Below are 26,708 nucleotides of genomic sequence, written 5' to 3' on the forward strand. Positions count from 1 at the left end.
CTGCTTGTTGCCCTCTCAAATAATATTTATGACAGTAAAAAGCAAGAGGAAGTCCAAGAAAGTAGGGTGCTAAATTGCTATTGTGGTAATGTTTCGACCAGATTTCTTTTTTATTTTATTTTATTTTTGAGTGTACAGCAACAAACAATGTATTTGTTATCTACGCAATAAGACATATTGTTTACTGCCACGTGACAGCCAGCCAGAAGCAGAGTGGATGATTCAGACACATTATGTTGTTTACCAGCCTGTCCTTGCCTAAAACGCCTTTCATAGCTTGTTTACGCAACATGCACGTAACTCATGGAGCCTTAATGTGTGTTACAAACCTGTGCTCAGAAATGATGTTCCCTTTATACTCAAATGGACGCATGCCACTTTTCCATGAGTGTCACACATACGTATCATGCGGTTTGTTTTTTGAAACGGAATTGGTTAGATGACGATGAATGTGCAGAGATATTTGTAATACTGTAGTGCACATTTTGCACAAAGTGGTTGCCAATGTTCCAACAAATGAAGAAGGAACAGAAGTCCATGTCAGCAATCTTTCTCCAGTATTATTGGAAAAGCAGCCGCAGTCACTCCAAACATAATAAAAGCATTGCCACTGATGGAGCTGCAATGTACACTCTCTGACAAATAGCTCTAAGACCAACAGACTCATTTACAGTAAACTGTGCTTTACTCCATGAAGAGTTAGCTGCTCATGGTCATAATGTGACAGGAGTAAACACAAGTCATGCGAAATAAAAAGCTCCCTCACTCTAGTAAGTGAACAGGCATGCGCGGTGGTAGTGCTAAACTCTTACAGTTTCAGCCTCCTCCCTCTGTCTTCATAATTAGGAGTTAGTGCCCTTTCTAAGAGCAAGCAGCTCCATTTACTGAAAATGGATATTTGGCCCAAGCTTGTTATAAAGACTGAGCACATCTTTGGTGGCGCGCCACTACTACCTTAAAGCAGACAAATACTATAAATAGACTTTAAAGATACAGTAGGTAAAAACTTGACAGCGGAATAACATCTTAGGTATGGTGTTGATGCTGCCCGGGCTAGTCATAAGAAAGCACAGCATCTCTGTTGTCACCATGGTGACCCCAGTTCAGAATCAGATGCATTTGTTGTCTTAATATTGCTGGACCAGCCAAGGCGGAGGTCTGCGTTTGACCAGGTGGCGTTTCCAGATTACTATGTTGCTCCAACTTCCTGGACAGCTGATACACGCATGCACGCACACACTCGCAGAATATGAGTGTGAGCGCTTCCACTTGTGATTTATTAGCTGTGACATTAGCCACTGGTGTCAGGAGACTCCAATTTTGCCACAGCTGCTTCCTGTCACCACATTGGCGTAACTGCAATAACAAGTTTCTTATTTTGACGGTTAAACTTTGAGTTTTTCCACATTTCATTTTAATCATCGCATGCTTTTTTTTCTCTCCCACTTTTATTGGTCGGTTGCTGATGGGATGAGGATTTGATTGCAAGTTATAAGTGCAATGATTTGATATTAATTTAATACATCTGGGTTAAATCACCTAGGGTAGCTGGGTGCTTGAAAACGTAATGCGAAAAAATGGCATTTTGCATATTTCTGCAAGTCTTTGCTGAGACATAAATGCCTAAATGTAAAGCAACTATTCCCTAGGATGCAATAATTTGGAACTTATCCAGTTACCCTAATAAATACATAAAATATACATACACGTAGCTATGAAGCGTGTATAAAAAAGAAAAGCTACTTTTTTTCTGCATCCTTCGCGATTTGAAAATTGCATTCTACTACCTTCCCATGTTGATTTGAATTTGATTAATTGTTCATCCCTTACTATGCACAATATTTCTACACAAAAGTGCAAATATCTACATGCCACAAATGCTACTTAGTTAATCTTTCTACAACCCCACAAGCAATACTGGTCCCAAGTCGAAGACCATGGCAGCTGTGAATTTATTCACTTGCTCACTATACAAATAGGAAGAATTTATACTGATCTACCCTTTGCTCTCGTTGCCTCAAGCACCAGTAGTCATTTCGAATCAGCACGATTCTTGCACAGACCGATAGAAAATGAGAATGTTAAAAACACTCGGTGATCTGAAAGTAAATTAATTCATTTCAATGAAAGTAAATTAAATAATTTCAAATGAATTTGACCCCATATATATATGTCATTCAAAGGGGAAACACTTAATTTATTATTTGCCCCTTTCAAACAAACAAACAACTGATTAATACTCAATATTTTGGACGTGACCAGAGGTCCTTGATTTTTTTATAAATTTCCTCCATCTAGTACTAAATGGTGAAAAGACACAATGGGAAGGGTCAGAGCCATTGTCAGAATGCCATTGTTTTCTTTTTTTCTTTAAGGAAATGCTTTAGCCTGTTGAGTTTTAATGAGCCAGGAGAGAAGTCAGGGGAGACACTTGGCAAGACGACATGCAGCCTATTAGGTCCATGAGAGGAGATTCAAGTACGTTTCTGCATTCAAGAGAACGTTTACATCCAAGTGCACATCAGACAGAAGAAAAGAGAAGAGGAGTTTATTTTCCAAGATATAGTGAACTGTAAGCACTGTGCGTTACCTCATGCAGGATACATTTGTTGGGGAAAGTGCCAATGCATGGAAAAGAGTTGAGATCCGATCGGATGAATATGGGTCGCATTGGAGATAAGAGCACAGACTGGGGAAGATAAAAATGATTTGGAAGGATTCACAGATTGGCACAATGCAGTCCCTTGCACTTTAGATAGATTCCCTCTGCAAGTTGAAATTCTTAATAACTGACCTCACTGTGTTTTGAGCATTTCATTTTTTTACACAACACAGCATGTTTTTTGTATGATGGTACGATACTTTTTGCTTTTTTTTCAATGAACTTTTAAATTGCCGTAACTGCTGTTGCTACCATTCTAGACAACACTACTACTCCTTAGTTATAATAATAATAATCACAATTACACTATGGCCATGCACTTACTATTTTCACGTGGTGGAGTCATGAGGCATGCCTCAAGTTGAAGTCACACTGAAGAAATCATGTTGAATACAGCTGTTTCATAGTCTACATTAAAAACATGTCAGACCCAGATGAAAAAAAACTTGTGCAACCTCATGATGAAATAAAATCGAGTAGCCGTATACAGACACTGGCAATGCTATGCAGTTATTATTATTTGGTCATGGAGGATGCCCTTGGTTAAAGATGAATGGAACTCGTAACTATGGAGTTTAGAGGAGTGGAAGCTATTCCATTGCTCCTTAAAATGTATTATTTAATTTGGACTTTTACATACATTTGGACACAAATTGAAAGGTCTTGTGGAATGTGTTCAACTCCATCACAAAATTCTGCATAAATTGTCCTTTTTAATATTTTTGGCATGATCTTGTTCTCTAACTAAGCAAACCAACAAACAGCTATGAACAGAGTACCTCTCACCTTCACTAATTAGAAAACAAAAGCGCGTCCTCTAAAATATTCCCAAATGATTCTCAGCATGGCCCCTGAGCTGAAGCGGCTGAATACAAATTCTGGATACATCTTGGTGTTTTGTACATGCAAGTCCGTCTTTCTGCCAATAATTATGAAACCTCGATGGACAGACTCAAGGATAGTGATGGATTATGAAGGATTGCCCGTGCGTTGCATAAGCCAAAATTGCCTCTGATTGGCTGCTTGTGAGTGTTTGGGTGGGTTGCTGCATTCTTGTGCTCCTGCCTGAGGGCTCAACAGGAGATCGGTGTACTTGGGAAACATTTTGTTATTAGTATTCCTGTCCTCGGGACTTGTATCTCTTACACCACCACAGCAAGAATTATTGTGTGCGGGGGAGGGTGGGTGTGTTGTTGCTCTATGTGGTTATGCATTATTTCAGCCTGTGCAGTCTGAATTTGGAGAGAAAAGCATCCTGAATAAAGCAAAGATGATCAGGCTATTTTTAGTGAGAGAGCTGGAAAATGTATCAATTATTGAAGCCAGAGTGAGTGTGTGATTGCGCGCGTGTGTGTGTTTAGATATGGAAACTGGAGGGGTTCTGAGTGCAGAGAGAATTTGTGTAAAGATTAATAATAAAACACTGAGGTGTTAAAGAAAAGTGAAGATAGAACTCCTTGGATGTGTTTATGCATGAGAGAGTATCGTTGCATACAAAAAGTTAAGCTATATTTGACTTTAAGCAGATGAACCAATATTTTTGTGAAACTTTGTAGAGAACTTGGTGAGGATCTGGATGAGGTCACGTTTCTGAGGTTGATGCTTCTGCTACATTCCGATTGTGGATGTTTAGAGGTGAGCAACGATGGTTCAGGGTTGCCATCCATGATCATTTCATAAATGTCGATAAAAAAAGCAATTGCTTGTTCCACAGCATTCACTCAATAGAAACAGCCTGAGCTGCATTTGGTAATTTTGAAATTATTGTATGAAATTATTTTTTCCCCATTACTGACTAAGGCATCAACCCTGACCCGCTTCAGATTGGTCTCATTTCTGTGAAGGAACAGATCGGTCGAAGCTGTTTACCTACCTGCCTGGACTGTTATTAAATACTATTCAGTGTATGGCACAATAATATTACAAGAGAAATACATAGAGCAGATGGACAAAAGCGTGTGATATGTATCCATTGGTCCATTCATCAGTGGACTGAAGATTGAATTGCGATCCAGGAGGGCGTTATTAAAACATTTTTTGTCAGCGTTCCTGTTATTGAGCGAAGCCTCAATTTACACTCAAACAAATTGAACAAAACCTCTATACTGACTCTCACACACAAGGAAAGGTTCAAAGGTCAGACCCCCACCTCCAGTGTCACCTCCTATAATATCCAGTCCAATTTCCAGGATGTAAATGGCCTCATGTGACAGTCAATACTCCAGTTATAGGTGAAACATGAATATGGAAGAGTTGCTCTTAGAAAAAGACACACACTCACACACACACATGGACACACAATGTCTGACTAATCAAACCCCCGCCCCCTAACCAGCTGGAGATCATCTCTGTTACGGACATTGAAGAGTCTGACCCCACCCGTCCTAATGCACTATTCATGATGCCCTTTCCACTGGCCCTGCCGCTATTATACCCAGACACACACACACACACACACACACACACACTGGGCATTCTAGTGCACCTTTTCTCGTCAGAAATCATAAATGTCCGTGTTTCCACCCGCCTCTAATGCAACATTAGTTCCCTGGTTACTTTCAGTCTTTTACAGGTTCATTGTTGATGCCATCAGTTACCGTGAATCCTTTTAGTGGTGAGTGCTTTTGTTCTCTTGTGTTTCCTTCATACATTGAGTTTTGATTTCTTAGACTTCAGTAATTTAGTATTTTGAGTTGTCCTTGGAACCTTTTCGCCTTTGTTTGTTTTTTTGTGACCATAAATCCTTTTTTGAGGTTCATCCTGCTTTGCCTCTCTGTTCCCCCATACTTGGGTATCTCCACCACTGGCCGGCATCACTGCAGAAATCCCACAATCATTGGATAGATGGAAGCATGATGGCTGGATGATTGTATGTGTAACATTAAATAACAAGATTCATTTAATGGATATGATGGACAGAACTGATGTGATGGATTCATGACTTTGGGTGGATGGATGACTATTTTGCTGAAATAATGGATTATTTGATTTATGTAGTGTAGGCTTTTACTAGCGCTCATTTCTTTATGACACAGACATTCATACAAACACAGTCCACACATTTGACCGTATGAATTGGCCTATATTTAGTACATAAATCATTCTACTTAATGCATTCTGGCACTCCATTAAACAGAAAGCAAATTTGATACAATCGTTGTTTCAAGGCCACTCTGCTGAGCTGTACGATGACAAACACTCAACACACAAGCATTAGTAAACCACTTATTGCTGCCCTCTTATTTTACCTCCAAGGGCTTTTTGGAGGCAGCATCATGACCAGATGAAATAGGTCCACTCATAATATAAAATTACCTATTTTTAATCAGATCAAAACTGTTTTGCAAAACAAGTGCGTATGTCCTTGGTCTTTATACAGAATATATTTTTGGGTTATACACAGTATAACCTCAGTTTTAAAACAAGTTTGCACATAGAAAGAAATAGAAAATGTATTCATTCTTATTTCTTTTCATGTGTTCTTAGTAGTCATAAAAGTGTCCAAATAAGTTCACCTAAAGCGAATGAAAAAGGTGTTACGGGTCAGGCCTCAAATGTACTGCACAGATGCTTAATTATGTGAAAATAAGTTCATGACCCTTTAAAGTATAATGCAATACAAAATCAAATATGTGTGTGTTATGTATGGTGGTACTGCAGTCAGATTTGATAGAGCAAGATCATTTCTAAAAACATCCTGCACATATTTCTCTTTTTTTCCACTCACGCTTTCACTTAGCACCCATTGCTGTAAGCTGACTTCTTGTGAGATGAGTATGATCGCCGTCTAAACTCTCGAGTTTTGTTTTCACATAAATCCACCCAGAGTTTTCAGGTTTTTCTTATATTTGATAAACATTAGATAAAATACCTTAAACATTGTAAACCTAAAAGAGCATTTATCAATGGATTGCTAATTACTATAGCACTCATTACTATGGTGATTTGAAAGAAACCTATAGTGTGCCTTTTACTTTGATTTATGAAAAGTGGACGACAAAACAACAGAGCATTTGTATTCTTGCTGAGTACCACAAGCACATTGTCCCTGTCGAGATGTTGCAGCTCTCAGCTTGCCCACTTTCATAAGTGCCGTTTGTTGTGTGCCACATCCATTTAGCTGCTCTATTCAAAACAAAACAAGTCAGCTATGCTCACCATTTGAACTCGGAAGGTGAAGCTTAAGACGTGCTGGCAGCTGTGTATGTATGAAAGAAACAAAAGGTTCACGCAGAGGTAGGGGTGGCGTTACGTTTTTAGGATTCCCAAACAAAACGTGAGCTTTGGAATTAGATCATGCACGGTAAAGTTCATGCAGAGTACAAAATGTCTCACGAGGCCTCTCTCTATATCTGTTGAAGCTACAGGTGAACAAATTCAGCCTGAGATGATCCCTCTCGGAGTGTTGAGAGGATGCAGCGTTGTAATCAGCCTCAAGGATGTGTCATTGGTGCTAAGGATCGTGAGTGCATATAGTCCGTGATAATCGAAAAATGACTTCCTTCCTTTTCTACAAAATTGCCTTTATGCAGCTATAGAGTGAGCGTGGTGCCGGAGAGACAATGAGCAACATTTATCTGCAGCGCCATATGTTAAACATCGGGAGGTTGCAGAATCAGTCAGCCAAAAAGCCTCTAATAGATGAAACATTGCTGACATGTATTTGAAACGGATGTCTCGTTTGCAGGCGATGTGCTACTTTGCTGCATGTTAAAAGTATTTTCCATATAAATTGCTCAACGTAAGGTGTGATAGATAAGCTCTGAAGCAAAAACGGAGGCACCCGCTAAATGAGCCAGTCTCTATTTCACGCTGCTATGTTTATTTGTACATTTTAATGGACCGGGAAGTTAAAATTTAAAGCAACTTTTGTTTATGCCAAGTAGGTCATGCACAGTATGTTAGCAGAATTGCACAGAAAGCAGGTCTACGAAACTTTATCTACTACCGTGTGTCTACAAGATTTTAGAATGATTAGAACATTTTAAAAGGACATAGCAAATATAAATAAATAATCTAGATAGTTTGAATATTATAATTGCTAGACAAAAACCTAAATATTTATGGATATCAGTTTGTATATAACATCAGTATTGGTCAAAATGTGATAAGAAAGAGTGGACAAAATCAGTTTACCTTATCCACTGATGTCCTGAGACTAAAAAAGCTCTGATGGAGAATATGTTTGTTGAATTATTTTAAAACAGAAGAAGAGCCATGTGTTGAGGCATTCCTTAGTATGGGGGACATATTGGGAGTGGATAATTAACAAGCACAACCACAGACTGAGGCACATTCAAAGACAAATGGCAGTGCCTAATGCCTATGCTTGCAAAAAAAAAAAGGAAAGAAAATAGAGCTTGTTGCCTAGGGTAACAGAATGGCACTTGTGAAAGACAATCTTTTTTGATTGGCACTGTTGAAAATGAGTTTCTGTGCGCGAGTAAAGAGCATTTTGTCTCTTATTTTTGTATTATTTCCAGAAGGGCTTGGTGAAAGGAGCAGTTTTAGCGGGAGGTTAAGCAAAGAGAAATGAGTTGAAAATAACTGCTTGTAGTGTTTAATATTCTACTGTTACCAGTGCTTTTTATGGTAGGAACAAAACAGACAAGGACTGTTTTTGTGTCTTATGTATTTGTTGGAAACGTATTAGTTGTAGCTTCAATATAAAGGAGGGATGATCATTATTTCATAATCTGGATCTGAAAAACAGGGCTAGATTTATTTATTTATTTATTTAATTTTTATTTATTTATTTGGATTTGGCCTCAGTTATCCAACAGTCTAATGATGACAAGCCGTATCGTTAATGGTTGGTTGTGTATATTCAGTACAATACACTCCATCTGTACACCATGGACGTCCAAACAATATATAAAGATTTAATTGACTTCATAACTTTCTGAAAGTGTGTGAAAATGCTGCATTATTAACTTTGTTTTGACATAAGTTTTCTCCTCGGTTGAATCTCATTACATGGTTAATGCTGTCGCCCGTGAGTGGAGCTGTCCTGGTTATAAGCCAGCGATCCACTCTGATGTGTTACACCAATATACAGTGCCGAGCGAAGGATGACCCAAGGCTCACATTGTGATTAGTTACCTATTTGTTGAATCTGATTGCTCATGTTGTAAATCCTTGTAAGTGTGTGTGTGTGCACGAGTGAAAGTGCAGCTGCCCGCACACAGCTGTTAACTTAGCGGTGGCATAATGCTGTGGGTCAGGATGAGCTAAGTGCTCATAATAGAGGAGATGAAGACAAATGATCTGAGTCATGGTGCTAAGCACTCTCCCATTCAGCGCCAAACTAAACGCTAACCCAAGTTGTATCGTTTTTTATTTTTTCATTTTCTCTTCTCACAGAGAAAATAACAACAAGCATGCTAAAGAAAAGCACAAAAGCATGTTTTACTTTTGTGTCATCCTCAATTAATTCGGCAGTGGCTGCTTGTGGCGTCTCACATCACTCCAATAACACGGTTAAAGCCAGCAGTGCGTGTGCCGTCTACTGCCAATAAATTTAAATCCACCCATTCTCTTTCCCTTACGGTTACCCAACCTCTCCAAATGTATGTGATTGTGAAAATGAAGTGAGCTGAAGGCCCTCAAGGTACCTGGGAGAATATGTTCAATGTGATGGATATGCAGGCGATGTCGCATTTTGATTTTAGGGGAATGCAATTATATGCTACATTCAACTTTCAGGGCTATTAATACAGAGAGAGTCGAAGATAAAACTTTGCAAACAGTGACAATGAGGCTTTGCTCCTATGAAAATCACTTCAAGTACTCCCGATTGGCCTCTTTGGAGATCTTTAGTTGAACTGGTTTTAAAGAAGAGGTCAATTTTCCACCTCTGCGATCCCCTGGTCGCTCGTTTTATTTTCCCTGCAGAGAAGCTGGTGAAAGAGAATGGGAGGAGGCGAACAAAATGAAGTGATTTGTAGCCACACTGGCTGTGGCTATTGATCAGAGACCCAAAGCAATTGAATGAGGAGGTGCACAGAGGGTAGGTGAATTATGGCTCTCATTGGAGGTGCCTCCACAACTAGGCCAGCCACAGGTCATCCAGACCGGGCTGATGGTCCTAACAATCGTTTTCGTCACATCCTCCTAGATGGAGGCTCGATACAAACCAAAGGAGCTTTATGTGTCCATATTTAGTCCTGCTTACTCCCAAGTAGCTTTCTTTGATTCATTTGGTCAGAGTGTGCTTTTCTATTGTAAAAGTTTTATAGCCGGCAGGCGTAGGATAGTGGCTGTTTTATACATGCTCCAAAAATTGTGGCTATCAACAAATACATTATTTATAGTACAGGTATAATAACTTCAAGAGCAATTAAGTCGAATTGAGTAATGACAATTGGCACATCGCTTGTGGCACCCTTATTTGCCCAAAGACAGTGTCTGGACATCTGTGAGGTTTTACCTTGCGTCAGCTGGTGGATTACCTGCAGGATCTCAAATTTACCTCGCAATAAAGCCATCAGAAGGAGAGCCCTGTCTTCTTTTCCCATATGGTGGCACTAAGGCACAAGTTAGACCCATTTCCTCTCCCAGCTACCCTGTGTTAATGAGTCCGTGTGCACTTTGTTGTGCTGAGGCATGTCGGTGAGGACCATATGGAGGAGGCTTGCCTCTCTCATCTAGGAACACGGACGCTTCCTGGCTCGCCATCCAAGCCCTCCCCGGGTTGCCTGTGAGATGCATCCTGCTGCCATCTGCTATTGATTTGGGCTTCCTCCAAAATTCCAGGGAAATAAATAAATAAATAAATAAATAAATAAATAAATAGATAATATACAAAGAGTGCCCGAATACGGGAGCCGGCTTGCGACGCTACATTTCTGTCCAACTACTTTTTTCAAGGACAGTTCTGTTTTGATGGCATGGCTTCCCTCTGCCAAGCGTCAACTGGACAAGAGTCACTTGAGGGAACTCTTCCAAAGCTCGACTCAAAGTTGTTTGAATATTTAAAAAGTAGTTCATACCATACAGCCACAGTCTCCAAGTTACAGAGTTCCAAAGTTGGTTTGTTTCTGGAATTTTGGTCTTGTCAGTATGTCCTCTGTATCATTATCTTTGCGTCTTTTCGCTGCATGTCTCAGAGTGTTGTTGCGCATTAAAAGACGTTTCTCACAATGCCTGCTCGTAATCGTAAAGAGTAGACAAATATAAAACCCAAGGCGAGAGAGAAATATTTTCTCGCGAAAGTGCATCAGAGATCTTTGTGAAGTGATGTCACACTCAGGGATGTGAACAAAGCGGGACTCTTTCTCCTCATAATACGGGCTTGGCTGAATAATTGAAGCCAACAGTGTGCCGGCAGCAATGCTGGCTGCTTCCTTCATGCATATTGCACACCCGTAGAAATCAGTTCTGTGGGTAACTGCTGCTGAGTTGGGGCAGGAGATAGGAGGTGACAGAATCGGGCTCTGTCATTCATGGCTACATTATTGATAACCTGAACAAAAAAAGACACTGTCGAGCAGGCAGACAATACAGTTTTTTTTTCCCAGCTGATTCTGTTCCATTCTCATCAGATCATATTCCCGAGCACGGGTTAGGGTACGAATACCGTATGTTTATTATTCCAGTTAAACAGATGACTCATACATGTCAAGTATTGTAATATTGTATATGTCAGTATATAATGTAAATCATAGTGATGATCTAATTCAGTGTCATACTCGAGGATTTATTAAGCAAAGGACAGACACACTGTCCTCGTGGACAAGATTGCTATGACTTTAAGCAGTTGTCATTCACTGTTGCTCACTGTCGACATAAAAATTGTCATACCCATCAAACATTTTTTCCCCCTTCCATAACAAGGATGAGTAGGCAGATGTTCTTTGCTCTCAACAACTGTCATATTTCACAGTTGATTTCTGAATCACTTGCTTGCTTCCAAGACTAAAAGAACAATAAATGAGAGAAGCGATCGATGTAGCTGCTGGACTTTTGCTTATGTAACTTGTATTCCTCCTGATTTCTGCAGGGTGCCACTGCTAGGCTATGAATTATTTCTCTCATTTATTTGAGCAAGAATCCATTTCAAGATGTCTGTTGACGTTTGATTTGAAAACAAAGTCAGGAAATAGAAATGAAATTCGGCAAGCTGGCTCCATTACAAAACCTTGAATAGCTTTAGAGCAGTGGTTCTTAACCTGGGTTCGATTGAACCCTAGGGGTTCGGTGAGTCGGTCTGAGGGGTTCTGCAGAGCCTCCACTGCGGAGGTCCGAACACACCTGAATGTCGTGTAAATTTGTGATGACGCATATCTGAACTGGTCTAGCAAATGCAACAGCAGAAGTCACATTGATTTGCAGGTATGTCATTTGTTGTTACCGTTTTTTTCCGTGTATAGTGCGCAAAATTTAACTAATTTATTGTCCTAAAATCTGGGGTGCGCATTATACATGGGTACAAAAGATTTTTTATTTTATTTTATTTTATTTTTTTTAAGTCCCAATGATCGTCACACACGCAGGGAGGCAATGGGTCCCATTTTTATAGTCTTTGGTATGGTCTTAACTAGGCTGGATGTAATTTTTTTTGTTGGCGTTGATTTCTCCGACTGCCCGTAAACGCACCACCGCGCTCCGTGCGCGCACGGGAAAGAGGCGTGCGGACGTGAAAAAGGCGGCTCTGTATGGGAGAGACGTTGAAGAGGAATAAAAACACCCTTGGAAACCAAAACTTGCCCCTCGTCGTGACTCGGAGCCGCAACAAATGTTTCGGATTTGTGTAGGGTTTCTTCTCTGCTGTTCACTTCAAACACGCTCCATGCGACCGCAATGCTCTCGTATCAGACGCTTGCTCGATCACCTGCTCGTTTGCTGTCTGTCACAATGTACCCTACACAAATCCGAAACATTGTTGCGGCTCCGAGTCACGACGAGGGGCAAGTTTTGGTTTCCAAGGGTCCAACAAGGTTAAGAACCACTGCTCTAGAGGCAATGTCGTCTTAAGTTTTGCCTCAAGCGGCATTTACCAGTAGTTTTTATGCTGCAGGGCACATGCATATGGAATAAACTTTCGACAGAAGTTAGATCAACTCCATGTGTGAATCTTTCCAAATCCTAGCTGGCTAACTGCATGTTACAATTGCACTGTATAACTGATGCAATGGAAGGCGGTCGAATTCTCATCTAGTGTGTCAAGGGGGGGTGGGGGGTGGGATTGTATGTTGACTTAAGAGGGATTATAACGTGTTTAGAATCCAAAGCACTCAACACTAGGTATAGCTATAATGTCAATATTTCGTGTCATGTGTTTGGCTTTACACATAATTATGCACCACAGATTTTCATATGTGTCTTGCTTCTTTGTCTGCCGTGTTCAGCTGCACTCCATGCCAGTGGGACATAATTAAAAGAAACCAAGAAGCATTAGCCAAGGGAGTCTACAAATAGCAATAACTGATCCCAGAGCAGAAGTAACAATAGAAAACAACGTCAGCATGGGGGAATGACAGATCTCGGTTTGTTTTAAAAGACACACAATATCCTGACCAGCAGAATATGTATTCTAGAAACGACCTATTGGTTTTGATGCAGCAATGTATATATATATAGTGAACATCAGCGACAATCTGTTTTTCAAAGTTTACGCCAACAACGGACACGCTTTTTGTCAGCCATATTTCCAACATATAGTATTGTCTTCATTCCGCTAATGAAGTTAATGTCCTCTCTTCAGTCCCCGCCGTCTCCAAAATTACTTCTCATTTTCCTAAATTGCCCAACAAACTGCAGTGGCCCGCTCCAGCCTATGGGTGCTCAATATAAGGTCTATTGTTTGGCTAATGTGTTCATCCTGCACATGAGCTGAGTGAGAAACAGATGGCTCATGTGTGAGAGAGGGTGTTGTAGTCAGGTACGCAGTTTGAAATTGTTTAAGTGGAACCATTATGAATGCCGAGCCCTGTTATGAATAGTGAAAAAGTATGCAGGGGTAAAGGTATCGCTTTCAATTAATTTTAGAACCTCTATTCCTGAATTTGCTCTTAAAACCCTTATTAAATTTAAATAAAATAAATAAATAAAATACATTTTAAATAACTTTACACCCAAGAAGTGAGCCAAAGCAATTTATCAAGACGAGATTTGACTATGGTTGCAAATGAACCGTGCGCATCGCCTTGAAGATGCAGAGGGAGTTGAACTTGACTGCTGGTTTTGTGATCTGAGCCACCTGTGTGCGCGATGGAAAGTTCTGACTCCCTTACTGTATGATGCAAGCCCCTCTAATTGCATCAGCGCCTGTTGTCATGACAACCTTTCCCCTCACTGCCTCAAGTTTTCAAGCACTGCAACTAATAGGCGCACTGCTTATAAATAGAAGGGCCCAAGACAGAGAAGCGGTAAAAGAGTCCCCTTGTATTACTTAGCATCATCTGGGGTAAAAAAGAGTGTCTCCATTTATTGGGAAGTGAGTGGAAGATGTCCCTCAGGAGTGCTGGAGTGTAATGAATTTACACTTATTCAACATTGATGCGATGTCACTTTGATGCCACTGAGCCGTGTCGCCCTCTGAGGCACCTACCACTTTCATTCCAGGTTGTTAGCTGATGTTTGTGTCACTGATCAAATCTGGGACTTCACACCAACGGGTGATTTGACACATTTGTGCCTTGGCTGCCCATTTGCTTCTTAGATATTTGGCTCTAGTCCTGCGTCAGTTCATGACTTTTAAATATTCATGACCATCTTCACTTGTTTCCTTTTGGTCTTCTCTAATGCTTTTCTGATTCAGTTTGAAGTCCATAAAAGTATATGGAATCTTTTAAATACTCGGCATGCCCCATGTGCATTAAGATATTTATGGGCCAAGCTTTTACATCAATATTGTGTGAAGCCATCTGAGCGGGGAAATGACGAACATCAGCAGTGTCTATAGCTATGACGTTAAAGTAACTTGTGTGTCGTGTGTCAAACACAACAGTCCCACCCTTTCCCTTTCATGAGTTATTCTGTCGTTACTCAAGGCGCTGTCGAAGCATCATATTTAATGGACGAGCCCCAACATGGATGAAGAGATACCTGTAAAAGATGTTTCCTCTAACAAGTACAACCTGAACATGTCTTTCTCTGCAATGGGATTTTTTCCTTAGCCTCCAATAGAAAAGAAAGAAAAAATAGCAGCATGGAAGTGAAGCTTGTAATGCTGCAGGGCTCAAGGGAGATTACCTTACACTCTGTGAGTGCATGGAAGAGCAAACAAGCATGTGCACACTCATTTTCACTCTGTAAGACCTTTGGACACAGAATTGCAAAGCTTGTAGTCACACTGGAAATGGCAGCAGTTTGTATTATTAATTAATAGTGATCAAAGTGTAAACCTAGCAACACCGTCCAGTCAACATTCTTCACAGCAGACACACACACGCTCACTAAACATGTTTAAAATGCAAGCACAGCTCACACTGTCAACTTTACATGTATTTTGATGATTTGAATTTGTGCGTTTTTGCCTGCCTGTGCATGTGCAACCATTACAAGGTAGAAGGAACACGATACCTAGCACTTGACCAACCGGGGTTAAAGGTAGTTTTTGGATTATAAACTTCACCAGCTAAAATTCGGGGAAAATCTTTATTTGGTAATATACAAGTCGCACTGGACTATTAGTGTAGTTATATACGTAAGAGAAGATGCGCAAATTATACAATATTATCATAATCGTAAAAAAACGATAGCCACACTGGACTATTAGCCGCAGAGTCCAAAGCTTGTGCAAAAAGTAGAGGCTTATAGTCCGGAAGTATGCGGTATCCAATTACTTTTTCCGCCTTATCTTATACATGCTTACTTGAAAGATAGCGTTCGGCACCTACAAGAAAGAAAAAGTGCATCGTCTTCATGCCATATACTGCCATTGTTCTTCCTTCAGAATTATATTTGTCCATCTTGTCGTGACTGCATTCATCCTGCAAGGAACTTTAAAGTTGAAATTCAAGATCTTGTGATTTTGGTTAGTTGAATGGACAGGCTTTTTAGACTTTGGGGACTCTAAACGTCAATCAAGTAGATTTGTTGTAGAAGTGGAAAATGCTGTAGATAGAGTTTTTATAAATTATGCATGTTGTTTGAGTAAGTCTCCATTCTTCTCAAGCCTGTTCACATAAAAATTTAGTTGCATCATCTGCTCAGTCATACATTGCAAAAAGGTAATAACAGACAGAATTGTACCTTTTTTTCCTCAAAGACATTATTATTCATATTAATGAATATGAATATCACTATCTACTTGTGGCAAGTAGGGCTTGCCGTGTGTAATTCAGACCATCCAAACCCCCCAAACACCCCACATGATTTTATGGTAATAATTATAGGTGTCTAAATTAATCGAATACCTAAGGTACACATCCTCTGATTTTAACCTCTCAACAGTAATTACTTTCTGATTGCTTTAGTCCTTCCTGAAAGCACAGTGTTCATCTATTGGCAAACATTTGCTTTTATTTTGTAAAACGATGACCAAACAACTTCACACATCATATTGCTTACATTTTTTTTTTACACATTTGAAAGATCAGTGTTGAGTGCTGGAAGATTGTCCAAGTTATTAGCACTATATTGTTAATTTTTTTTGAATGAAAAACAACAAACTTGACATTGCGTGTTTTCTCTTTGAGTCACATTTACTCCACTTCTCAGCTAAAGTCAGTTGGCATACATATGAGATAATACATGGCTGAATGGATTTTGTAAAGTGATACTTTTCTTCCTCCTGGACCAATCCACCTCATTCATTTTGTTCCCATTATTTCCAAAATCCCAAAGATGCACCTGTCAATCAAAGTGCGTCCCAGCCAGCTGCAACACATTTTTTATTTATTGTTGACAAAGTTTGGGAGAGAGTTGTTGTTTAGCTGCAGTGTTCTTCTTAAGTATCGTGTGTGTGTTTATGGATCTGAAGGAAACACAATCATCAAGAACATAGTCTGCCCCAGGAGAGAAGCACATAAGTATGCCGTTTGTACATTCAGTCCATTGTATGCACCTGATACGGCGCCTTGGCTTTGACCGCGCCTGCAGCTTCAATGTCAGTCTTTCTTGACTCGGCTCAGCTTGAGGCTACAGTCAGGATTCGGAGAAAAACATTGCAGAAAAGATACGGCTGTCTTTTTTTTCCGCTCCAGGTGGTGTGTCGACTGTCAAGGGAAAACAGTCCTTCTTTTCTTAGCCTTTCATCACGTAATATGAGGATTGATGTTTGGCTCTTTGGATTCGTCGTCCATCCACCGCAGAGTTTTTCTTTTTCTTCTTCTACGGTGATTAGGTTCAAAGTTGCGTGGTTGTAATAGGCATGGCGGGGTTACTATTTTGATGGTTAACCTGGTTTTAAAAAGTCAAAGTTTCAATAACTCCTAATACTGGCTGCCACGAGTAATGAGCTCTTCGTTTTTTTTTTCGGAGGGGATGTCTAAGCAGGGCACAATATTATTAGCCCCTCGCAAAGTTGAATAAACGAGCAGCCTCTTTGAAATTAATTGCCTCCAATTCCTTTTTTTTCCCTCCTTCCTTCTCTGTGAGCAGTTACACACGGAAGATGAGGATAAGAGATGCAATTTCCTAAAAAAATAGCACAAGAGAGAGAGGGAGAGCGAGAGAGAGAGAGAGAGAGAGAGAGAGAGAGAGACAGAGAGAGACAGAGAGAGAGACAGAGAGAGACAGAGAGACAGAGAGAGACAGAGACAGAGCCAGAGACAGAGAGACAGAGAGAGACAGAGAGAGACAGAGAGAGACAGAGAGAGACAGAGACAGAGACAGAGAGAGACAGAGACAGAGACAGAGACAGAGACAGAGACAGAGACAGAGACAGAGACAGAGACAGAGACAGAGACAGAGACAGAGACAGAGAAAGAGAAAGAGAAAGAGAAAGATGGGGGGCGTTGGACGAGAGGCTGTCTTACCAGAAGGGAGGAGGGAATTGATTGAAAGCCCCAACCGATTGCATGTCACCAGTGCATACACGCAAACAGTATGGTGCTCTTCATTAGTCACTTCTCTGTTTTCGTTTGGAAAGAAACTCTTGAACAGTGTCTTTTATTAGATACACTTTGCACCACAACAAGCACTTCACCACTATGGTTACATACATTCAGTTTTTATTTTTAAACCTTTACCCTGCCTTTATATTCTCTCACCTGAACCTGTCAGAGTTTGAGTTAACACTTTAGCACTTTGGACACACAAGCACATACTGTATATGTGGTGAAAAGTGAAGTCAGCTGCAGACTTGTTTGTTTCGCCAGTCTTTCTATCACCCTCGGTCTGTGTGAGTGTGTGAATGAAACACAAACACACACCTACATATCACACGTACACACTTTGACACACATGGACGCGTGCACACATGCACGAATACACAAACAGACATGGTTTCCCTAGGTACAAAATTGTGAGAGCTCAGGTAGCTGTCAGGCATTCTCCCACTGGGAATAGTGGACAACTCAACACACGCACGCACGCACACACACACACATACACACGGGACTCTCACTCTTAGGATACAAGAAGATGGCTAGGGGAGAAGTTGGACTGGTTGCACACACACACACTCTCTTGTGGATGTGGGCACAATGTGTATCAAACTGTCCATCTACTTCAGCAAAACCCAGCAGCCGATCCAAGCGGACATGCTGGACTGCTTAAAGTCTCGGCCTGGGAGCCAGTGATAAGAAGTGGCTATCTGTGTGCAAGTGCATGCTAATGTGATGTTTCTCATCAGCACACAAGGCTTTGAAGACTCTCGTGAGTGTGAATTTGTCCGCTGAGTTATAATTGGGTAGGGTACCTTTGAGAGTATTTTTGTTTTTGATTTTTTTCGCTAAGGACACATTGCCAGCTGGCTGCCAAGTGGCCCTCCAAGTGAGTGCGGCGAAGCACCAGCTGGGATTGCCACGACAAGGGTCAATTAGTTTCTAACTTGGTGTTTTATGTTCTTACAACTTGGAAACATAAGCACATGTATGTGTTTTATTCTGCCCTGTTTGGTTTATGCTGGCAACAGTGTGTCACTGTGGACCTGAAGGGAAGGAAAACATCAGAAGTGCTGCATTGGTGTTTTCACGGCTGTCATTGTTTCATGTGTGAATCGCTTTATTATGTCCGCCAAGGGCATGTTTGTCACCGCTGGTTTGTTCAGGTGTAAGGATTTGTCAGTAACCGCGCTCCTTCTGGTGTACAATACAACCAAGCTCACCCAGGCAAAATATTTTCAACTGATACGTTTTTCTATAACGTGTGTTGAATGTAACTTAACTGTCTCCTATTCAGGTTGCCGAGGGAAGCTGTGCGGTTTTGGCGCAGTGTGCGAGCGAGACCCAAACGACCCGGCCAACGCAGAGTGCGTGTGCAAGAGAGGTGAATGTCCATCCTTGGTGGCGCCAGTATGCGGGTCCGATTCGTCCACCTACACCAACGAGTGTGAGCTGGAGAAAGCCCAGTGCCACACTCAGAGGCGCATCAAGGTGCTACGTAAGGGTCCATGCTGTAAGTACCACCAGTATCGGGTCAACTATAGACAAAGTCATTTTGTTGCTTCTCGTGCAAACACTTATGCAACATGGGAGGTCCAGCAATATTTTAAATGAAAAGACAACAGAAGTGCTATTCTTGTTATTGCAAGCCATGTACGGCTTTCATTTATTTCCATATAACCTCTCAGAGGCCACAAAATTAGGTGCACGTGCATATCTAAAGAGATCCAAGAATTTGGCCTTTGCGCTGTACAATTTGAACGCGCTACATACTGTGAAACAAGCTAAATTTTGTGGATATCTCGTATATGGGAAAATGTTAGCGCTAAACAATTTGCCACATTGAATTTTAGATGATCAAATGAAATACCACATTACACCAGCGAGTAAAAATAATATGTTGGCAACGGTTTTTATTTTAGAACTGATGTTGGCGACATTGTAATTTCCTCCTCACCACAGGTCTCTGAAATAGTTTTTTATTTACATGAATGAATTGAATTCCTCTTGCACACTTTCCTAACACACCACAGCTTAAACCCCACATGTACCTTGAAATACCAAGACTACCATTGCAATAATTTATCAGCCTCATGTAGTCCAGCCAGTGTGGTTCCATTGCATTTCCGAAAGGCAGATTACATTGCCGGTTGGCTTTCGCAACCAATAATAAAATTGCTCAGTGCTCACCGCAGGCGCAGAAGAAACGTTGGAAATAAAAAGGGTAAAAACGGGTGGGCAAGAGAGGCGGGGCCACTTGAGAAGAAGGAGAGCAATAACGCTGAAACAAGCATGAGCTGAAACATTCACTTTAGATGGAGATGATTGAGGAACCACCAAGAAAAAAAGGATTCGGGGAGCAAATCTGCGCGTGTCCGCTGAGAAGCAACTCAACTACTGCAGGCAACAACAGCAGCATGTGGTCACTGCCAAAACAACATAAAGAAGCACAACGATCCGAATGATGGTCATAATGATGGTTGTTTCGCTAAATTTCACTTAGGGATTGAAATGCTTGTTTTGGAAAGGTCACAATGGGACTGTGGAGAAAACAGTCAGCATCAAAAAATTTAAAGTCCCTCACAGTACTCAAGGGGGCCTTTTAAGACAAAATGTGAATATTTACTTCTACTTTGGATTACATATTTCCATTCAATCAAGTTATGAGGCAGGTGACCTTAAAATTGACAGTGAATTTATTATTTGTGGACAGATACTATGAGGTTCTGTGTCTGTCGATATTTTAGTGTTCAGTGTCAATTGGGTAATCCACCACGAGTCGCTCATTTTTCAAGATCATTAAACAACTGTGGCATTATTAAGTTTTATTGGTTAATTTGACTTTATTTGTCTCTGGCAAATTTTGTCTCTTTTTCTTTTTTAATATACTATTTTAGTGGCCTCTGTACCAGTTTAAAGCGCCTCCCCGCTTATGTGGACTGCTTGCATTAACAGCATGGCTGTGTTACAAATGCAGTCAGTGTTGCCAGATGAACAATTTGGTTTGGCTTTATTGAATCACTTTTCAAAATGTTCCACTGGCTTAAAACGAGTCTGGTGACATTAATTTCCCGAAGGAAACAAATAACATGAGCAGAATTGTTTTTATATTCTTTTCTGTATGACAAAATAGAAGCACAGTAGAAGGCAATCATGGAGTCAATCGCGCTTGTTTCCCATTTATACGTAGCAAAAAGCCTACTTTTCATAATTAAATTGGATTAGAATTATATTCATTAATCTATTAATTTATTCTATTATTTTAATCCGCCTCAGCTCCCCAAAAAGTGCAACCGTGTATTGTTATGTTTCTAATAAAGGGAAATAGCACTGTATTGTACAAAACCATAATAGTACAATGGGAATGCAAATGAATGCAAATTAATCAATTGTAATTAATCAATTAATTTATTAATCAAGTGTAATTTAGCCGCCAGCGTGTGTTTCTTTTTTTTTTTGTACCGTTAAAAAAATGTAGATTAAACAATTTACTGAGTCGATTTTTTCTTTTATCACTTCACTAGAGCCATCATGTGTTTGAGAATTATAAATCAAATCTTGGTTAACTTGCCTTGTTACGCACACACACAAAATGACCAAAGGGCGGTTTGTAATTTAAAAAACTTGTAAATTGTGGCAGTCATAAATCGTGTACGTATTTGTGTATTTACTAGTTTACTTAGTTATTTAGTCTAGTTCACAATAACTATTTCTTGCACGTCTCAGTGATGTGAACACAGACAACATGGAATTTACATATTCCATTTAAATGCCTTCTGAAAGGGTAATTGATTTGAGTACTGAAAAATGACCTCCTGGAACTTGACTCAAATAGGTCTCCTTTCTTTGCTGATCAGTTGGCGCCCGGTATAATTTCCCTTCAATTCAACAATAGGCCTAGTGTAGGTGTTTATTTGTGTAAGAGAGTAAAATAAGTGACACTTGGAGGTCATGTAAAGACGAGCGTTTCCTATTTTCTTTCTAAATTCAAGCAGCATCAACAGGTCTGGGCGGGTCATTCTGTAGAAGATTATAGCGTTTCTGGCCATGTCAGCGCATGCAAAAGGTGAACCGTCTGGCGGACTGAGGTGTACAGTATTCCAAGTATCCTGTCAGTTGGATTCTCCAGCAAATGTCCTCATTCTCCGCTTTGAAAGTGATTGGCAGGTTTTCATGGAGGTAAATGAACTGGCAGGATTCTTGAGAAGCTGTCATGTCTGATTCAAATCAACGAAGCAGTCTTCCCTGCAGTGCAGTCACCAAAGAAGATGCGTATTTTCTCTCACATCATCTTTCCATGTAGAAGCAGTGCATCTGTAGGGTGCCTTTAATATATCTCTGTAGGCTATTAGTGGTTTAATCAACAACTAGTTAGTTACCAAGTGGATTAATAAATATTTGATCACAAATCATCAAAAGACCTTGTTTGATTTAATATTGTCCAACTCTTCTGCTTGTGATTTTGTTTTCTTGGTCTGAAGGGATCACTACTTAACTGACAGAAGGGGCAAAATCAATACCAACACATGTTTACACGCGTCGCCTCACACGTCTGTGGTCACTGCTGTTGTTTTACATTGTTGTGCCATTTTCATCTGTGTGGTCATAACTCCTAAAAGATCTTCTGTTGTTATTTATTTATATTGAATTAAGAATAATCTGCAAGTTAAATAATGACTGATATTAAAATATTATCAAATGAGGAAGAAAACAAGAAAAGTCTCGGAATGAATTACAATATGCAAATTCTACACATTTTAGGCAAAATGGTTTTACCCAATCATGTTCTACAAAAAAACAAATCTGCAGTTAGCTTCTGTTCCCCTTACGAAGACCTCGCTCAGATGCTTTTAAGGCTGCTTTAATGCAACAACTTGCTTGCTTTGTACCTGTCACGACAAACAACAAAGCTGCTCTGACTGCGCCCCGACCCTTAAGGTGGAAAGTGAACAAATCATCACTATTACTGAGCATCTCACTCATCCCCACCAAGGAGGCAATTAGAACATTTACTAATGTGTCCTGATGATAGTGTTAGTCATCGTGTTGAGGTGAGGGCTTCCGTTTGCCCTCACTTCTCCAAGTAATATCACCTGCTTCTTAATGGATTTGGCCAGCTCGAGCAGGCTTCTTCATTATCTTTATTTTGTTCTTAATGGATGATTCAAAATCATCTGGTCTCCATTTCTTGACGGTCATAGAGTAAAAAGATAATGGGCTCAGATATGATCAAAATTAAAAGGAGAGGCCACGTCTAAAGTGAGTGCTTGATAACGCTAATGAATGAGAATAGTGTAGGAAACAAAATTTTAAAAAAGGAAGAAAAGTAACAATGAACCATTTCCCCTGTGGAAATATGGAGTATAAGGCTGCAGATGAATTGACTGAAAATGGCATTGGAATTGTGTGTGATTATAAATCGTAGGCGACAAAAATTTCTTACGGTGTGGCACTCATTAAAATTAGTTGCAAAAACGTGAACGCTGCTTACAGAGAGCATACAGATAGAAGATTTTGGGAACAACACAACCGTCACTACCTGGTGGCCAAACAATGAAAAAAAAAAACACTTTATATTGTAATCCCTCAAAGACAGAATGGAATACAAAAATTTTTGTCTTGAACTTGTAAAGTGAAGGTCCCTTAAATCAGGCAGTTGTTACCTCGACTGCTTGTCTAGTTTTTATGTTTTAGTTGTGTTTTATTTTTTTGACTGGGCTGTAGAAAGCTCAGATTTATCCCCTTCTACTCCCTTTCTGACCTGGCTATGGAAAAGAGCGCAAAGGTCAAGAAACGTCCAAACAAAAGTATCTCTGAGGCTTGTATCCTACATAGTTTCTTTCTTTTTCATTTCCTTCTCCCGACTTGTGATATTGGTTTGGTAACACCCTCTGCTAGCTGGTGAAGATGCACTCGATTGTGTTATTTTCCTTTCTCCTGTACAGTATGTCCCGTATTTACTATTATCCCCTTTTCTTTGTCCCTCATTTGTCTTACGTCGTCCATCTTTCTTCCGAGTCATCCATTCTCCTTCTCTCACGTTTGATGTCTTTCATTTTGCCCATTATTATTTTCATTCCTCGAATTTTGGAAAACGTAATATTGGCTTTGGCTTGCCTTTTGTATAAAATGGACTTTCCGCGTTGGGGGTTCTTCGACGTACTCAGTTCAAGTCGCTAGACCAAAGCATATAGAAATAACAATGACAGCATCTAACTTTGAAATTTTCTTGCGTTCTACTGGAATGAAGTCAAGTTCACGTAATTGACGTTTTACCTGCTCGACAAAATGATGGAAGGAGTTCCATTGTATGCAGGTCGATGTGAACAGACGGTAAACCTGCACGGCTTTTTTTGAGATGCTCAACTTAAAATGGTTTATAGACCGCAAAATCATCCAGAACTGTAACAATGTGCTGTTCAGAGAGCGTGAATACAAATATAAAGCTGTCATTGTCACTGCATGGTGCAGATACAGAGAAATTGAGGTTAGGAAAATGTCAAAGACAACCAATAAAAAAAAAAAAAAAAAAATACAAGCATGTGCTCTTCTACTAACTGCATAATGACGATAAATGTTCCCACAGTTTGTTTTGTAACATCTTGTTGCGTATATTGTATTTCTGCACAGTTGCTGGGTTTGTATAGCAAATTGCAGCAATTTTTCATAATAATGCATTTAAAAAAGAAAAAAGGAATTTTATATACTGCAGATTTATTTAACAAATATTTGTGTAAACTCCTACTGGAGTCAACAAGATGGTTAATATGCAGAGAAATGTCAAATAAAAAATATTAAAAATGAATGCATAAAACACAGTGGGGACTGGAATGCGAATCCCACGGAAAGTCGCTGTCACTACTTCCACGTAAGGTAGTAAGTCAATGGCAATGACCGAAAGGCTTCCCCTTCCTTATAGTAAGACAATGTAGTGTTAGAAGTTCCCCCAAAAAGAAAACAAAAAGTCTTGTTACATAGTCAACAAGACAAGATGAAGCTCATCCTTTAAAATCTCCAGCCTGGTGAAAGGTCTTTAAAAGGTCAGTCACTATCATCCTGAGCAAAACAGAAAAATCTTGATAGCAGAAATTAGCCATGCAGATTAGTGCTCAAACGTCTGCTCCACTTTCTTCACTCCTCATTTGCTTTTGAAAGATAGCATCTCCTCATGTCTTTCTGCTGCTGTCATGAGCATGCACAGATATACACAAACACAGACTCATCAAATTTCTCATGGGGGATTAATTAACACATTTATACACGCTCACACTAACACAAAAAGGGCACGAGATCATGCTATATAACTCTATTTCACTGCTCTCATTTCCCGAGGGGGTAGAATTTTGATTGGTATTCATAACCGGATCATGGGCAGACCAACAGTGTGCATGCGTGTATTTGTGTGCAGATACTGTATGTATGGTATGGATACTGTACTGTATGCCTGTGGGAACACACTCACAGAATAAATATATACACACATTCTCAAGAGCAATTCAGCAAAGTGAGTCAAAAAAGTGCTTGTCGGTTCAGTGGCACTGTTTGAAGAAGGACATCAAACACAGAGATTTATCCTCTAGTGGACCTTGTGTTGAGCAGGATGAAGCAATCTTATACCTTTGGCCTTCTCGTCGCTTCAGCCTACTTCCCATACTCTCCTTTGGAGTCATGTCATCATCTGTATTTACTTTTTCCACGTTAATTTTGTTTATTTCTTCAGAGTTTGTACTCTTCAACACCACTCTGACCCCTCTCCCTTATCTCACTTTAGCACCTTTCAGCCTTATTACCACTTGCATTGCTCAACATCCTTTCGCTGCATTTTCTCCTTCAGCCTCAACATTTACTTCCACTGCTTCAGCCCAAGCTTTGACATTCTTTTATTTTCGTTTGTTCTGGTTTTGTTCATTTAAAATCGATTGAATTTAATAATTGAAAACTGGTTGTGTTCAGGCTCCAAAAAAGAATGCTTTCATTGGATGTATTCTCAACTGCTTTAATGTGAATCACGCCTTTGCATTTAAATGAGTTTCCTTTTTTTTTTGTCGTTGTTATTGTCACGCCACTTTCGAATATACGTTTTGATGACGAAATTAATAAAACACATCATAAATACATTTATAGAAAAACACAAATTAGATGTTCTACTATACAATAATAATCAGTCGCAACTGTCCATGAAGCGCACTCGACACTCGTTTGATTGATTGATTAGATGATTGGCAAGAACAAAGAGTTAACAGAAAAAGTTCAGCCTGAAGGGAAAAGTACTTTTTCACAATTAATTCTAAACGCTTAACTGGTTTATTTTGATGATTCATCATATTATTTCATTTCAATTCCCTGAAAATGGACAAACATAAATTAATTGTAATTCAGTTTCATGTCGCAAAACAGACATAATGTTTTTCTTTATGCCTCCCAGCCCCCCAAAATGTGAGAGTCTGTGAATTTCTTTCCAACCATGTTTCTCAAGTAACTTCCTCTCTTTGATGTCCCTGTCACCTTTGTTGGCACTCTTCCTCTCTTCTTCTCCTGCTGTTGGGAGGTTGGGGGTTCTTGATTAAAACTCACACTGCCAAGTTCTCCCACATCGCATCATTGCATTTGATTAGCTCCAGCCCCCCTCCAGTCACCCCCTCCTCCCTGATCGTCATCACTGCCTGCACTACAGGAAGCAGCCCGCTCATACGCACACATGCACAAAAACACGTTTGTGCGCAATGCCAACGTGCACCCACACATGAAATGCAACTCGGTCCTCATATAGACTACACACGCACGGACACACACACACACACACTCAGGCTGACGTTGATGCCGTGTCAGCAGGGAGCCAGCTCTCACCAGCATGTTGCTGACAACTTCCTGTCCCTAATGAAGCATTAATAAACTTGCAGTGGCAAACAGTGGATCAGAGAGCAGAGCTGAGCCCACCCTAATACCCCAACCCACCTGCCTGGGGTTTGGATGAGAGGGTAGAGGATCACAGTAATCGCCCCCCTATTCCAAAGCTCTTCTGCCCCACTTTAGAGAAAGACATTATCCTCCTC

General features: G+C 40.1%; 1 protein-coding gene across 2 annotated transcripts in view; it reads left to right on the top strand.

Moving 5' to 3' along the window:
• The window catches only part of agrn (agrin), a 175,190-nt gene that overhangs the window by 64,580 nt on the left and 83,902 nt on the right, over positions 1-26,708 (top strand). For both annotated transcript variants that reach the window (XM_061264995.1, XM_061265006.1), the window contains one exon: positions 18,953-19,168. In XM_061264995.1, the coding sequence (XP_061120979.1) occupies positions 18,953-19,168 (216 nt within the window). The remainder of the gene's footprint in view (positions 1-18,952; positions 19,169-26,708) is intronic.

This window comes from Syngnathus typhle, linkage group LG2 (assembly GCF_033458585.1).
Source record: "Syngnathus typhle isolate RoL2023-S1 ecotype Sweden linkage group LG2, RoL_Styp_1.0, whole genome shotgun sequence".
Classification (NCBI taxonomy): Eukaryota; Metazoa; Chordata; class Actinopteri; order Syngnathiformes; family Syngnathidae; genus Syngnathus; species Syngnathus typhle.